Raw genomic sequence first — 14,910 nt, 5'->3', positions numbered from 1 at the left:
CCTCAACTTTTATTACAATTCACAGAGTCCATCCCTCCTTATTCAAAAGCCAATTTATGCATTTATTTTCTGGTTACTAATTCATCCTTTTTTATGACAACTCTGGTTCACACACTGATGATGATGACGATGATGATGATGATGATGATAATTATTCACTGAACAATTATCATGATTCTACAAAGTGATTTCAAGCTACAATTTTATCTAATCCTCACAAAATATTGGGGCTATCTTCTTTTCAAAAATGAGGAAGCAGAGGTTTTGAGATGTTAAATACCTTAGCCAAAATCATGAACTAAATAAATGATAGAACTGAGCTCTCAAATCAGTTTTGATTGGTTCGAATCCAGCAGTCTTAGTCTCCTCTGACACCCTTAATTTCCTCACTTTTCACTGATTCTTTTCTTATTATTGGTTAAGTACATAAATATCTGTGCATTACAGTAACAATAATAAGAGGCAATGCATTCAATTCTGCTAGTACTTCCAGCCACAGCCCCACTCTTCCTTCAGCCCCATGGCTTACTCGTGGCGTTCTACGTGTACTTTTCCACTCCCTTATCCTCCACCTTCTTTTTGAACCCCACTGCTATAATTACCCTCAAGTCATAAATGACCAGTTGGCCAAGTCTTGGTCTCTCTTTGTTTTTTCTCAGCTTTCACTATTCTTAATCTTTTACACCACGCAACAAAGGAGACTCTTTTCCCTCTTGGCCTACATGATGGTGTGCCCCTGGAGACATTGTCTATCGCTCATGGACTCTTCTACTCTACCTCTCCTTACTGGATCCTTAAAAAACTCCTACCATCATGATTCAACCTCAAGAGTGAATCCAAATCTCTATTCTCCTCTCTCAATATTGCTTCACATGGGAATTCAATAATATGCTTCCTAACATCACTCTTATTCTAAATAACTCCCTGATTTACAACACTGACACTAATCATTCTCTCTGCAATTATATGCATATATGCTTGAGACTGTAAACAGCTTTTTTTCTCATATCTCCAACTACTATTGCCTAATCCATTTATGGTTAATACATTGCCTTCATTGTGTTTTGGACCTGGCATTTTTTTTTTTTTTCCATTTCTACAGTTGTCTCCCAAATGGATAAATTCTCAACATAGCTTCCTATCTTAATCTTTGAATCCAGTGCCTCCCTAATACAATTAATAGTTTTCTTCAAGAATCATTCTCCCCATCAAAATATTTCTACCAATGCAGTATGTTAGAAGAGGTTTTAGCTTTTTTCTCATTACCTGCCTTCCAGCACTGTCCCCACCAGAGTTTTTAATCTGATTGATTAATTTGGGGATACAGATTTGGCCACAGTTACCGCCATAAGTAAGTCATGTGGATATTCACGGCTCTTGTTTTCCCTTTTTCCCTCCCAAGGAAGTGTGTTAGTGGATAAGTGGACCAAAGACTGCTTTCCACAGACCCTCATCTTGTCTTTCTCTTTCTTCATGCAAGGCTTAACCTGCTGATAATTACACAGCATTTTTATAACATAAGTTGTTCAAAGGAATTAAGATTCACAATTTATATTTGGGTTTAAGAAGTAAAAGGTTGCATTTAACATCTTAGTCAACGTTTCCATCAGTTTTTACTAAACCTCTGCATTGAGGTCTATGGGTACTTTTACCCAAACTTTTATACCCATTATATGCTACTATCCCTAAATAGACACCTTCTTCAAAAATACTACCTAGTACACTGTCTAGCGCATAGTTGTTCCAATAACTTTGTTGAATAAAAGAACAATAGAATGAACATCTTGGAATTTTTATTGGTGGTGGGAATAATTGAGAGAGAACAGATGGGCAGAGCATTCCTTTTTCCCTTCCTAGTCATAACATCATCAATCATTAATAAAACTCAGGCCCAAATCTTAGTTCTTACAAGGGCTTCTGTCAATAATTTCTCTTCTATCTCACCAAATTAATTTCTTATTATGATTTTCAGTACTTTTCCATATGCCTGTCTTTATTTCAATATTTTACTTTTTCTTCATAAAGTCAAGGTATTTAACCACTTTAAAACCCAGCATTCAATATATTATCTTCACAGAATTCTTGACTTCTCTAGTATACTCTGAATTTGTATTAAAAAACAATGTATATCCTTTTTCTCTGAATGCATTCTTCATTGTGCTGGGCCAAGATATGGTTGCCCCGGATTTTTGAATGAACTTGTATTAAAGGGCCTGAAGCTATGTCTTTTCTAACCCCTCCCAGTGCACAGTATTCTATAAAAGTTTTTTGGACAAATATTTAGTTTCTGATGTTGGTTGAAAATTAATAGAACGTGTAAGAGGGAGGCAAAAAATAATTTTTTCATAGTTGTCTATCAATATCTCAGAAAATAATGTCTAAATTTTCAACAAATTTACTAATCTGGAAATATATTGCTTTAAAAAAATTCTCAGCAATTAGAACTACTTTTTCTGTCACCCAAAAATTGTATCCATAGGTGGCATGGCCCCGTTCTAATATTCTAAATGCTTTTGAAATGTAACAGATTACAGAAAACAATCATTTCAATTTGGAAACACTTGAATAATATCACAAATAGTAATGAGAGAAAATGCATAGACAATAAAAGCAAATTTCTAAATCTGAATCAACCTGCTAAAACTAAAGTCTTAGTGATAAAAAAGTATTTTGAAAATTACAGGCTTAAACTAGATTATATATGTCAAGATTTACGCATATACAAAAGAATTAAACTCATATTTTTGTGTATTATGGTCAGCAATTTTTATCTACATTTACAGAATGAGTTTGTGTTTTAATCTTGGAGGATGAGAGAATGATTTTTTTTAGAAAATTAATATGATTAAATCAAAAGCAGGAAAAAAATAGGCAAGAAATCTTGATGAAGAAACATAAGCCAAATGAATAGAATATAGTCCATAATCATTTTGATATAAAATTTTAAAATCCAATAAATATAAGATAAAATAATTGGTCAGATGTTTCCCACCTCATTCACTGTAGATCAAAACTCAAATTACATGAGAAAGGCAGCCACTTTCTAGAGGTTTCTTTTACAGACTATGGAAATGATTGGAAATGAAGTTGTATTACAAGAGGAGTGAAAAGTGCACCCTTTTCTAATCTAAAGCAGCTAGGTATAGTTTTAATCAAAACTCCAATTTTATTTTTTAAAAGGAGAAAAATCAGAAGCCTTTTACATTAATAATACCCAACTCCCTCACAAGCACTAGAGCTTCATAAAGTGTGGGAAAATGTCATCTCATTTAATTGAATTTGAAATTTTCTCTATTATAAATATAAAACGAGTTGTGCTTATATGCCTGGCACATATGCAAAGAGAATGCAGTGGAGTATGAAGAGCTAATATCCTTGAATAAAAAGTAATAACTTGTGCAGGATGGCAGTATAATATATTTTCTCCTTGAAATTACTTACAGGAGCACCTTTCTCTCCAGCTGGACCAGGAGGACCCTGGGGTCCTGGACGCCCTGGCAAACCAATTGGGCCAGCTGTACCTGCTGATCCTCGTTCTCCTGGTGAGCCCTAGTACATGGGAAAGAAAGCAGTTTGTTATGAATGATGAAAAAAATGATACTGGCTTAAGAATCACTAATTTAATAGTGGAATCTTATAGTATAGTAAATAATGTAAAAGTCACTTTTAGACAATTTTAAGATCTCAAATAGGAACAGTTAGTACTCACTATTTAAAAGATTAATTTCTAGCCCCCAATATTAAGCATAGATATTGAAGTTAGGACATATTGATAAAATGAAAAAAAATTTTCAAAATTGTTTAATACTTTACGGATATCTTTTTTCACTTGTGTTCACAATTGTTCACAATCCTTTATAAAACATAAATCCAATAAATCATTTCCTATACAGTTTACTCCTGTATTATTATGGAAAGGCAGAATATATTTTCTAGACTAGTATTTCTCAAAGTGATTTCTGGGCTTCACATCAAACTTGATGAATAACAATTTCAAAGTCCTAAAAATGAGTTCAGAAATTGTCATTGCATTAGGTTACAAATATAATTTTTTACATAATAAAAACAATCACTATCCCAGAGTTTGGACTTTTTCCCAGAAAATAAGTCCTTAAATTTATCTTAGAGTCCTGTAGGGACCATCGGGTTTTATTATGAACACTGACAAGATAATTCACCTTTGATTAGGAATGTCCAATTGAGTTTCAAAGAAGATGCCATATATTTTCAACTAATTTGCTTTAAAAAATATCTAAGATGTGAAATTAAAAAAAAAGAACACCACCAGGATGGATACTGCCTTCATATTAATTACCTCTATCAATAATTTAAGAAAACAATATTTAAAGCAAGAATAAAAGAAATGCAAATATATGCATTTCTTTAGTTTGCATATATTTACTAAGTCATGTACAGCTCATACATGACTTAGTAACTTATTTACTACCTCCATTCTTGTTTAAGAAAAGAAAACAAGAATGTTGTCTTTGGATTAGATTCCTAGATAGTTGGTTAAATTATAATATATCATTTTCTTTCATGATTGAACTAAATGTGAAATATTAGGAAATATTATTAGTAGTAGTTTTCCTTAATAATTAAGATGTTTAGATAATAACATCATTTCAAAACTCATAAAAGAAATGACTTTTAAAAGCTGGAAAATATAATACTTTAACACTTATTTTTTTATTACCTTCTTGTGTAATTGGAAATCATTTTCTTATACAAATATGAATTATTGACTTTGTTCTACTTTATATTTTTGTTAGCTACAGAACTAATTCCATATCAACATAAGAACAATAATAATGACAACAAGTTGTATTGACATAGTGCTTTACAATTTACAAATCAGTTTCACATTCATTTTGTCATTTTGTTCTCACAAAAATGCCATGGAATTGATAGTGCAGTTGTAATATATCAGTTTTAAAAATGAGGAACCTGTGGCTCAAAGAGGTTAATTATCCTTTCCATGCTCACATAGCTAGTCAAGAGAAACCCTGCCCCCGGACTCTTCCCTGTGCTTTCTCCACAAAGCCACCCGTTGCTTCTCCCTAATAAAAACATCAGTGACGCGCAGGGGCTATTTAATTGAAATTTATTTAAATTTAGTACTTATTCAATTTTATTAAAATATTCAATGATTACAAGGGATCATAAGAATATTTACTACCTAATTTCTTGACATTATTTTTGTGGCTAAATTCATAAGGTACATAGAATACTTTGTGTTTAGCCAGTTATCTGAATCTTAAAGCAATTAAAATGAATGGAAAAGATATAGATATGAGGTTATGGGAGTAATTTAAGAGTAACACTAGAAAAAGTGATTTGTCTCTCATTTTTTCTGTTTTAGGACTAACTGAACCACTGTTATGGTTTTTTTAATTATAGGGTATCTTAAATTTAGGAGATAGAAATAATTTAGAGAAACTTTACCAAAAATATGGTTAAAGAAATCATAAAATTTGAACTTGATATAAACAAAAAATGGCATTTTTGAGTATATATGTAAAAATAAACCCAGTAATTGTTCCTCATATGGCATAATAATAATAATAAAAAATTGTGTGAAAATTAAATTTTTACCGAATACATATTTCAAGTACTAAAGAACAAACAATTACAAAGGAAAATTGAAGTTAGTATTTTTTAGATAATAAACATCTACCCTCTGTCAAAATGTTCTTTTTAACTTGATAATATTAAAACATTTTTATGAAAAAGGGTCACCCACAGTGCTATAGCTGTTAAGCAGGCGGCAGACTTTGGATGAATGATTCAACGGGCCAGTGCAGAAGAGAAAAATAAGAGTAGAGTCCTCTAACTATTTTACATTCAAGAAGTACAACCCCAAAAAGTGAAAGGAAAAATCTGTCTCTACTTATTAGAGAGAGGGAGGTCAGAAGGGAAGGGGGGAGGAGGAGAAGGAGGGAAAGGGGGAGGGATGGAGAAAGAGGGTTGGGGAGAAGAGAGCATGAGACAGAGAAAGAGAGAGAGAGAGAAATAAGGATGATGGTGAGGAGGAGAACAAGGACCTTGAAATTGAGAGGAATACAAAGGTGTTTCTTGGATTGCACAAAAGAGAGAAAGAAAAAGTTCAGTAAGGCAAGCACTATTTTTTTGGTAACAGAAAAATGTCAACAGAAGACAATATATAATATGATCAGGGTGATTCTGTTTTATTCAAGTTAACACTAACATCTCTAAAGATAAATTTCTACTTATCTGAAAAGCTGATTTACTGAGGATCAATGTGCATACAAGGTGACTGTATTACATTTTTGTTTTAATATTTTACCTGTAAAATATCAGAATAGGATTACTACCCATTAGGGTTATCAAATCTAAACTAAGCATTCAATTTAAGTGCTGAGATATTTTATTTGTAATTGACTATACAAAAAGAGATGCAGTTTTGATTTGTCAGGCCACGAAATCCTTCTCTTTAATCCTGTTTTAAATTTACACCCCAACTGTTTGAAGACTACCTGACGAAGATATTATATTCCACTGTTAAAGTTGACAGCTACTAGACTGGAATGATAAAAGGGGAGATTCTCTAGAAAGCAGAAGTGTATCTTAAGAGAATTTATTATTTTTCAATAATTGAGCCTGCTAAACAATTATTGTGCTAAGTACTTTGCATATGTAATATAATTTAATTCCTCTACTATTTGCTTGTTTTTCAGGTAAAGGTCATAAGGTTCAGTGTCTAGCTGGTGTGCCCTGATTCACATAAGTTTTTTTCCTACAATACTGAGTACTTCATAAATGGTGAAAAACAATTCCTTGATTGTTCGTACCGCTGTAATTCAAACATTGTGCTAAATTTTAACAAGTAGAAGAAATTTAGCCGTATAAGACCACTTCTGCCAGAACAGACTCATATTGGTTAAACACTCTCTAAAATGAGAAGACAAATGAATTGATGGTAATGCTTATCTCCTTTGTCCAAATAGTCATTCTCTGTCATTCATGTAGTTCATTTGAACTTTGCTATACAATTCATTAGAATCTTTGCCCTTTGCCACTATTGTTTAAAAGTTTATTTTTTTAAATTTTTTTCCCTGAGGAAGATTCGCCCTGAGCTAACATCTGTGCCAATCTTCCTCTACTTTATATGTGGATTGTCGCCACAGCATGGCTGACAAGTGGTGTAGGTCCACGCCTGGGCTGCCAAGGTGGAGTGCATGGAACTTGAACCACTCGGCCATGGGGCCGGCCCCTAAAAGTTTATTTTTAATTTTCAACAACAAAGAATTTTTTTCAGTTTTGAAAACTATTCAACACATGTGACACTAGCTATGGGATTTTTTCATTATGTTCCACCTCTGATTTTAAAAGATAAGTATTTCTTCCTTACACACAGAACTCCAAACAGTTTGAGTTAATGCATCTTTTTGAGAAAATATTTATCCTTGATCTTCCCAGAAAAATATTCATATACATACACTCAGAATTTTTTTTTACTTTATATTTTAGCATTGTAATGTGAAAATTATTTTCTCTTAAAATATTATCTCTCTCATTGTCCCTCTAACACAATATACTCGTTTTTACCTCTAAATGTTTGGTTATACTTATCTTCTGCCTTGGAAAGTTTTTGGTTGTTTTCCTGTACTACTAAAATCCTAGCCATTCTTTAGACCCAGGATAACAACCATCTTTTCCAAAAGTTGTATTATTCTGAGAATTTAAAGCATGAGACAGCCTTCTTAATATTCCTTACACAGTATACCATAGTACACTAGGTTTTCTACCATTATTTTCTGAAAGAATTAATGTAGCATTTGGCATACTGAATTTTCCCCTATAAATATCTCCATGATTTCTCCACTAATATTTCCAAAGCGTAACATATTTACTGTCTGCATTAAATAATTATAAATAATAGTAATGAGTATAAGAACATAATAAAATTAGAGATACACACTGGTCTTTTTATAAAGTATGTGAACATGATGGATATGTTAAAAAGTTTAGGATCTAAATGTACCTATGTGTAGTCAATAGAAATTTCCCAAATTTGTAGGAGAAACAGCATCAATCGAACGTACCCTTTCCCTAGAAGATGTAGCATAAAAATTAAGAGAAATATATATTTCCTTAACTGGATACATTATGACTGACAAGTTACATGAAAATAACTCATGGCTTGTACTTAAAAAAAGAATGCTTGTTAATTTCATAGTGAAGTATGTTTAATATTGAAAAGTAATCAAATACTTTGATGTATATCCAGTAGAGAAAGAATGCTGATTGAATCAATGACAGTGTGTATAGTTTGTAGATATTAAATACTATTTTTTATTACAAAGTTTAACTATTTTAATTACTCCCTTGGAGCATTCATAAGATTAAATTTCATATTGCCATCTTGCTTGTGGAATTTGCATTAAAATTAACAATAAAAACATATTACTTTAAAGTTAACATATTGCTCATGATCTTGTCACAGCTCATTAACTTGGAAGCAGTGGATGAAAACAAGAAGAGACTTTTTCGATGTAAATTTGTGCTCTAAAGTGCAGCTGCAATTTCCTTTTCCATCAATTATTTCAAACTTTCTATAAGTCTAGATATTTTTAATAACAGCATGCTCTGCAATGATTTTATTTTATACACCTATAAATGAAAAGTGAAAATCTCTGATGATACCTACCGATTAAGCAAATGATATTACAAACTTGCAAATCTTATTTAAATATTCTCAGGCCATAAGACTTATGAATCCTTTAGCCCCAGATGAATCACTGGAGAAGTCCCGTTTTTTTAAAAGATGAAAATTTAAACCCAATGTATTAAATACAGAACCCATTTACACATTCAGCAAAAATATAGTGAGAATCTACTCTCCTGTGACACTGACTGAGAATACCAAATGTACTGTGGTAGGTATCAGCCCCTGAGAAATTCACACTGCAAATGCATTTTTTTCCATAAAGAGTGGACATTTATAGTGATAGAAATTATTGCATTGCTCTGTAATTGGCTATAGTAAAGAACAGAGGCCTTTACAATTGCCAGAAAAAGAAAAAATTACATCTAAAACAAATATGTTTGGGTTTAAACATAGGTTAAATGGATAATTATCAGCTCCACAAAGGTAGGATTTTTGCTTGTGTTTTCCATTGATCTCCGGCACTTCGAGTAATTACTGGCACATAGCAGACCCTAAGTAAATGTGTCAATTTCATGTGTGACTTTTTCCTTCCCAGCACTGGACCCACTAGCTTTGCCATCTTGAGCAAACTGATTAACCTCTCTATGGCTCATTTTCTTGCCAATAAAATGGGGACAGAAATAGTTTGTCATCGGTTTTTCTGATGTTTAACGCGGCGATACATCTGAAGATCTTGAATCGTGTCTTAAAGTAAGAATGCAACAGATGTTAGAGAACTGTTCATGAAGAGCTATATATTCAAAAATAAATATGCAATTTCAAATCATTGTAGAAGTGAAATTTTATAGAAAAGAATACTAAGGTCCAGAAGGTTATACAGTACAACTAAGGTCATACTGCTAAAAGAAAGGTAAAAGAGTTTTTCTACATAACAGTATTTTTAATCCTAATTTCAATTGTTTTTATATTCATCCTTCTACAGCAATGATGAATATTTTACACATTGAAAGTGCTTAACTGGAATGAACTCACAGAAAAACTATAGAAATATCATTTTCCCAATTTGTGATTTAAATAGCAATGAACATGTGGCAAATTAAAAGTTTTCCAAAGGCAATGGTATGTGTTGAATTACATGAATTACAATGACCATACTATCATAAAGTATTCTGTTGTTTTAATACTAAACATTAACCACTACAGGTCACTTGTTTTCAACAGAAGAGTAGACATTTACCTGCTTTTAAAAGGGAGGAATTTACATTTCTCTATTTAGTTACCTTTAACTTTGTGTTAGCTTTATCCTCTTCTGCAGCCCCTTCCCCTAAACCTCACAATGGTAATGAAACAAGAAGCAATAGCATCAGTTTATGTTGGAGCACTGAGAATAGTGGTTATTTCTCTGACTCTTCACACACAGGAGAACACTCAGATAAATATTTTCTTAGTTATTTTCACTGGGTGTTTCATATTCTAAGGAGCATTTGTAAAGTAAATGAAAGTGGTAAACAGAGAAATCATCTCATCAGCATTCAGTTAAAACGCAGCTCACCACAGAGAATAGAAGCATAAACACAAAAAGTTCTTATGAACCAGAACTACACAAGTTGAAGGCAAAAAAAAAGTCTACCCACTTCTTTTTAAGGCCAAGTTGACTTTCACAGAAAAACTAGTATGAGGTAATTTCCACTCTCCAGATTATACATATTTTAGGTCACATAAGCTAAAAATTCAGCTAAAATATGAAGCATTACCAGAATTTAAAGCATAAATTCTGAATGACTAAGTCAAAGTCCTTCTATATCTAAATTTTTGGTCATTGAGCCCCACCACCATCTCTTTACTTTGCTCATCCTTGGTTGGATATTATAATAGCCCACTGGGAGCTACCTGGGTTCCAATAGAGATAATGTGCTTTATCTTAAAAAGTACAGTATATGACCCAATTAGTTACTTGGTGTAATCCCTTTAAACACTTGTCTACTCCCTGTTTGAGGAATAAGTAAAAGCCAGTGAAAAGAAAGTTCTCTGCAATAGGCTGTAGAAAAAAAATTAGAAGAAATAGGAATTGTGATAGGAAGGGCATGTAAACTCCTAAGAAAAAGACGACAACAGGAAGAAATAACAGCACATAAAGAGGAAAAGAAAGTCAGAATCATCAGGAGACAGTCACGAAACAGAAGTCGGAGGAAAGGGATAAAGACTGACGTACGGCACAGTTGTGAAATTTTGGACATTTACCTTTTAGCAGCTTGTATCTGGCCCCCTCTCATATACTTTCTCCATATTAACTCCCTTTCCTCCCAGGGAACAAAAAGAAACGTGGTTGTAAAGATAGAGGGCTTTTACTAAGCACACTACTATATTTCTTTTAATCTCATTTCCAGAGAAATAACTGTTGGCAATGAGGGGATTTCATCTCAGAAAAAATATACAAAGAGATTATTTAGGGAATACATTTTCCTCAGTTCTGTTTTATGAAAATATAGGTGGTAGGTGCAATCTGAAAATTTGCTTGCATAACATATTTGTGTATATTATGTGTTTACAGAAATATATGATGTTTACCCAGTTTATGTTCAACTTATGAGAAAAATGCTGTGCTGCCTTTCTCTCTTGCTGTTCAGTCCCCTGCTGTTTTATGCCTTGTGTGTGGGCATCAAGACATCCACTTAGTGAGTAAACCCCTTAAGATCAGAAAACATGCCTGTGTTTTGATTGGCATCTATTACCAGCTCTTGGATAAAACATCATGCATACAGTGAACACTTGGTTTCTGCCAGACTTGAAAAACCCAACGTCATAGCTCTCTGTTAGGATAATTTTGTCTATCTTAAGGGGGAGCACTAAAAAATGTTTCTCCATATACATTTACTCCTAGTAGCAAAACCTTTAGAGCACTATAGCATTGAAATACCAATTCTTTGCTTAGAGAATTAAAACAGAGATGAGCTCTTCAAGACTAAACTTAGCACACAAAAAACTTACTTTTCATAGATAAAACTGATTTTTATTTATAGCTCCAACTTCAACATAATTCCTTTAGGCAAAAATCATTTTTCTCACTTTGTCTTCTTTGTTCTATCTTTTAATATAACACTTATTACTTACTATGTTATTTTATCTATTTCATATCTGTCTTCCTCAGTAAACCATAAGCTCTTTGCAAAAAATGTCCATTAAGTGAATCTATATAACTCCAGTTAAGTAGGTTGGTATATTCAGATATTTATTTACTTACAATTTTTTAACAAGGGAAGACTTATAGCAGCTTACAGGGAAGATATAAAATATAAGAGAATATAAATAAGAAATAAGCAAGAAAAATAGATAAGTAACTTTTTATTGACATAAAATAGAACCAACAATATTAGTAATCAAAAAATGCATACTATAGACTCAGCTTTTTCCAAACTGCAGGTCATGATCCATTGGTGGATTATGAAATGAATTTGATGGGTCCTGTCCAGAATTTTAAAATATTAACTAGAATATATAATACAGTATATATTCTATGTTATATATAGAATATAATAGATAATATTAAAGTACATCACATGTACTTTTTTATAATGAGTTGTATTCAAAATTTACAAAAACAGTCATAAAGCAAAGCGTTATCTTCTCTACTGTGTCTCAATTTTGACTCCATAATTTCTGTAAGCCAAAGCAAAAAGAGAAATCTAATTTTCACAATTCATAACAGTTAAGAGAAAAAAAATAAATTGGATAAATTCTCAAGAAATTACAAATATTTCTCAAGCTGTGATTAGCAAGAGATTTCTTCTGAGAATATTTATAATGAGGGCCCTGTCTAAAGCGATCCCCCATATCCTCAAACAGATCCTTTTTGTTGATGCAACTCTACACAACATAGTTCCTCTAAACATAAGCCAATGGCCTCACAGCTAAACCCAGCAGAGTTTAGTAAATCCACTTCTACAGGATGTGATAGCAACATGATACAAATAGCCTGGTCTATGTTTCTGACTGGACAGATTATGAATAAAGAGAATGGATGTCAAATGTATTTATAAATGAATAAATGGATACAAGGAAAGATGGATGACTATTAAACATTATATTTTGCTTTGTATGGCTCAGAATATATAGAAAGAATATAGTGTATAAGGTGCATAATTGTGACGTACAATCTTGACAAATCTCAGGGTAAGAACACTTAATTGATAAAGCCTTTCTTAGGGCTTTTAATTTTAGTTCATTGATAACTTGTGCAATGAGGGGACTTATTATTTCTCTTGTAATTCAGAAATACACAGCACAACTATGCTTACGAATTGTATTCTAGGAAAAAGAAGCTAAGGATTCAATAGCATACTGAAAAACATCTATAGTCATTAAGGATTCAACCTATTTGTTTAAGTAATTTAATCTTTGACTCATTCAAATTAAGCAATAGTTATAAAGAGCACATATAAGAATAATATAGCCCAGTAAGTTGTAATGTTAGCTTCTCTAACTCCCTTCCTTTTGACAAAATTGTTCACAGCAGGAGAGACAGGTCAAGAGAACTTGGAAAAATGGAACCAAAAGAGACAGAGAGAGAGAGAGAAAGAGAGAGAACTTAAGCGCATGTTTACAGAGTGAGAGGTATACATATCTGGATATGAGTCTATGTAATGTGCTACCATGGACTTTTTGTCTTCAAAGGACTATGAGCTTGAGCAAGTTGTTTATCTTCTTTAAGCCTCAGATCTCTTGCCTTTAAAAATGGAATGATAATATATCCCAGGCCTGGTTGCAAGAATCGAATAAAATAAAGATTATAAAGTTCCTAGTATTAAGCGTTGAAAGAGTAAACAGTTTAACATTTCATTTCCCTTTTCTACTTCCTTTACCCTTCATATTCTTCATTCACATTCTTTTCCCCCAAGAATTCATCACTTTAATATTTTTTCCTTAATGTGAATAACTGCAAAATCTCCTTCTCTCTTTCTTCCTGGGAATTTCAGTCCTCCACTTACCATTACTTGGTCAATATCCTGAAGGTAAAGTTAATACGAGACTGACATAAACTCAGAGCAATCTATTATAGAATCCTACAGGATATTCTTATGCCTTTATCTGTATGAATTACAATTTCATTACCTCTCACCAACTGACCAGATATTTCCCTCTATTCTGACGTCATCTTTATTGATAAACATTGGAAAACCGACCGGACCTGTTATCTTTTTTGCCAAAGAAGTCACCCACCCCCCGGATTTTTTGTTTTTAATATCAATTGCAAAGTAACCCCATAGCAAGTCTTGAATCTCAAAAAATAAGAATTAACATGAACAAATTTCCAGGATTAGTTACAGTTTAAATTCAGAAAGTCAACGGCTTTTTGTTTTAATCTTAGTCATCTGTAATAAAAGTTTTTCAAAATCAAATTTCACATGCACATAATTGCTTTACATGGAGTAAACTGAGGCTTATTTAGCACTTGCTGGAGGAGTCATCAGCGTTAATCTCTTTACTATATTTTATAGAGATTACGGCAATAGTGTAAGGAACTGATAAATATGGATATCTTTCCTTTTAGTGGTTCCTCTTTCATCAACTTTGAGGAAGAATTTTAATCTGTTGATGCCTACAGTATTAGATATGTGAACTTATTATAAGAATAGGTGTTAATTCCAAATGAATAAACTCACAGTGAGCATCTGTAGAGCATTTCTACTAGCAAAGTATAAAAGCCTTTTAAAATCTTTTGAGACTGCTAGGAGATTTTGGGTTTTCATGTGAGAGTGTTTTGTGTTTGTTGCTGTTCCTGACCAGGTAAAATTGCTCCAGGCATGGCAGCTATCCCTAAACTGTCATTCCCACAAGGACACAAGCTTGAGGTCATCGTTCAGTTTTCATCTTTCCTCACTGCTCATATCCAAATGAAGTACTAAGTCGTACTATCCTGCCTTCCCAGTGTTTGTTACATCTGCACTGTGCTTTGACTTCCCACTGCCTTAGTCATTGGCTCACTCATATTATGACATTGATTGCTGAACTTTTACACTCATTGAGTTTCTCTCATCTGTTATATATTACACATTAGTGATGATTTTTGTCCTTAAAACTTTAATTTTTTACTCCAAAAAACTTTGATTTTTTTCTCCATTTGCTCCAAAAACTTCAAATCTTCCAATTACTCCAATTTGCCATTTTAGAGCTTCAATAATCACATGCTGTATTATAGTTCTGCTTTAGCTTTACATTATGTAAATGCATAGCAAAGTGCCTAGATCCTAGCAAGAATTCATCAAATTTTAGTCCTTCTC

The 14,910-nt window shown here is 32.6% G+C and overlaps 1 protein-coding gene and 1 long non-coding RNA gene across 3 annotated transcripts in view; one reads left to right on the top strand and one right to left on the bottom strand.

Annotated features, from left to right (window-relative positions):
• Window positions 1-14,910, top strand: part of LOC147918033 (uncharacterized) — a 1,004,068-nt gene that overhangs the window by 180,465 nt on the left and 808,693 nt on the right. The window lies entirely within an intron of this gene.
• Window positions 1-14,910, bottom strand: part of COL11A1 (collagen type XI alpha 1 chain) — a 207,612-nt gene that overhangs the window by 54,269 nt on the left and 138,433 nt on the right. For both annotated transcript variants that reach the window (XM_087446492.1, XM_004420763.3), the window contains one exon: window positions 3,442-3,549. In XM_087446492.1, the coding sequence (XP_087302618.1) occupies window positions 3,442-3,549 (108 nt within the window). The remainder of the gene's footprint in view (window positions 1-3,441; window positions 3,550-14,910) is intronic.

This window comes from Ceratotherium simum, chromosome 2, assembly GCF_057802395.1.
Source record: "Ceratotherium simum simum isolate JZ-2026a chromosome 2, ASM5780239v1, whole genome shotgun sequence".
NCBI lineage: Eukaryota > Metazoa > Chordata > Mammalia > Perissodactyla > Rhinocerotidae > Ceratotherium > Ceratotherium simum.
Note: the sequence above shows the minus strand (reverse complement) of the source record. Positions and strands in the feature narration are given on the sequence as shown.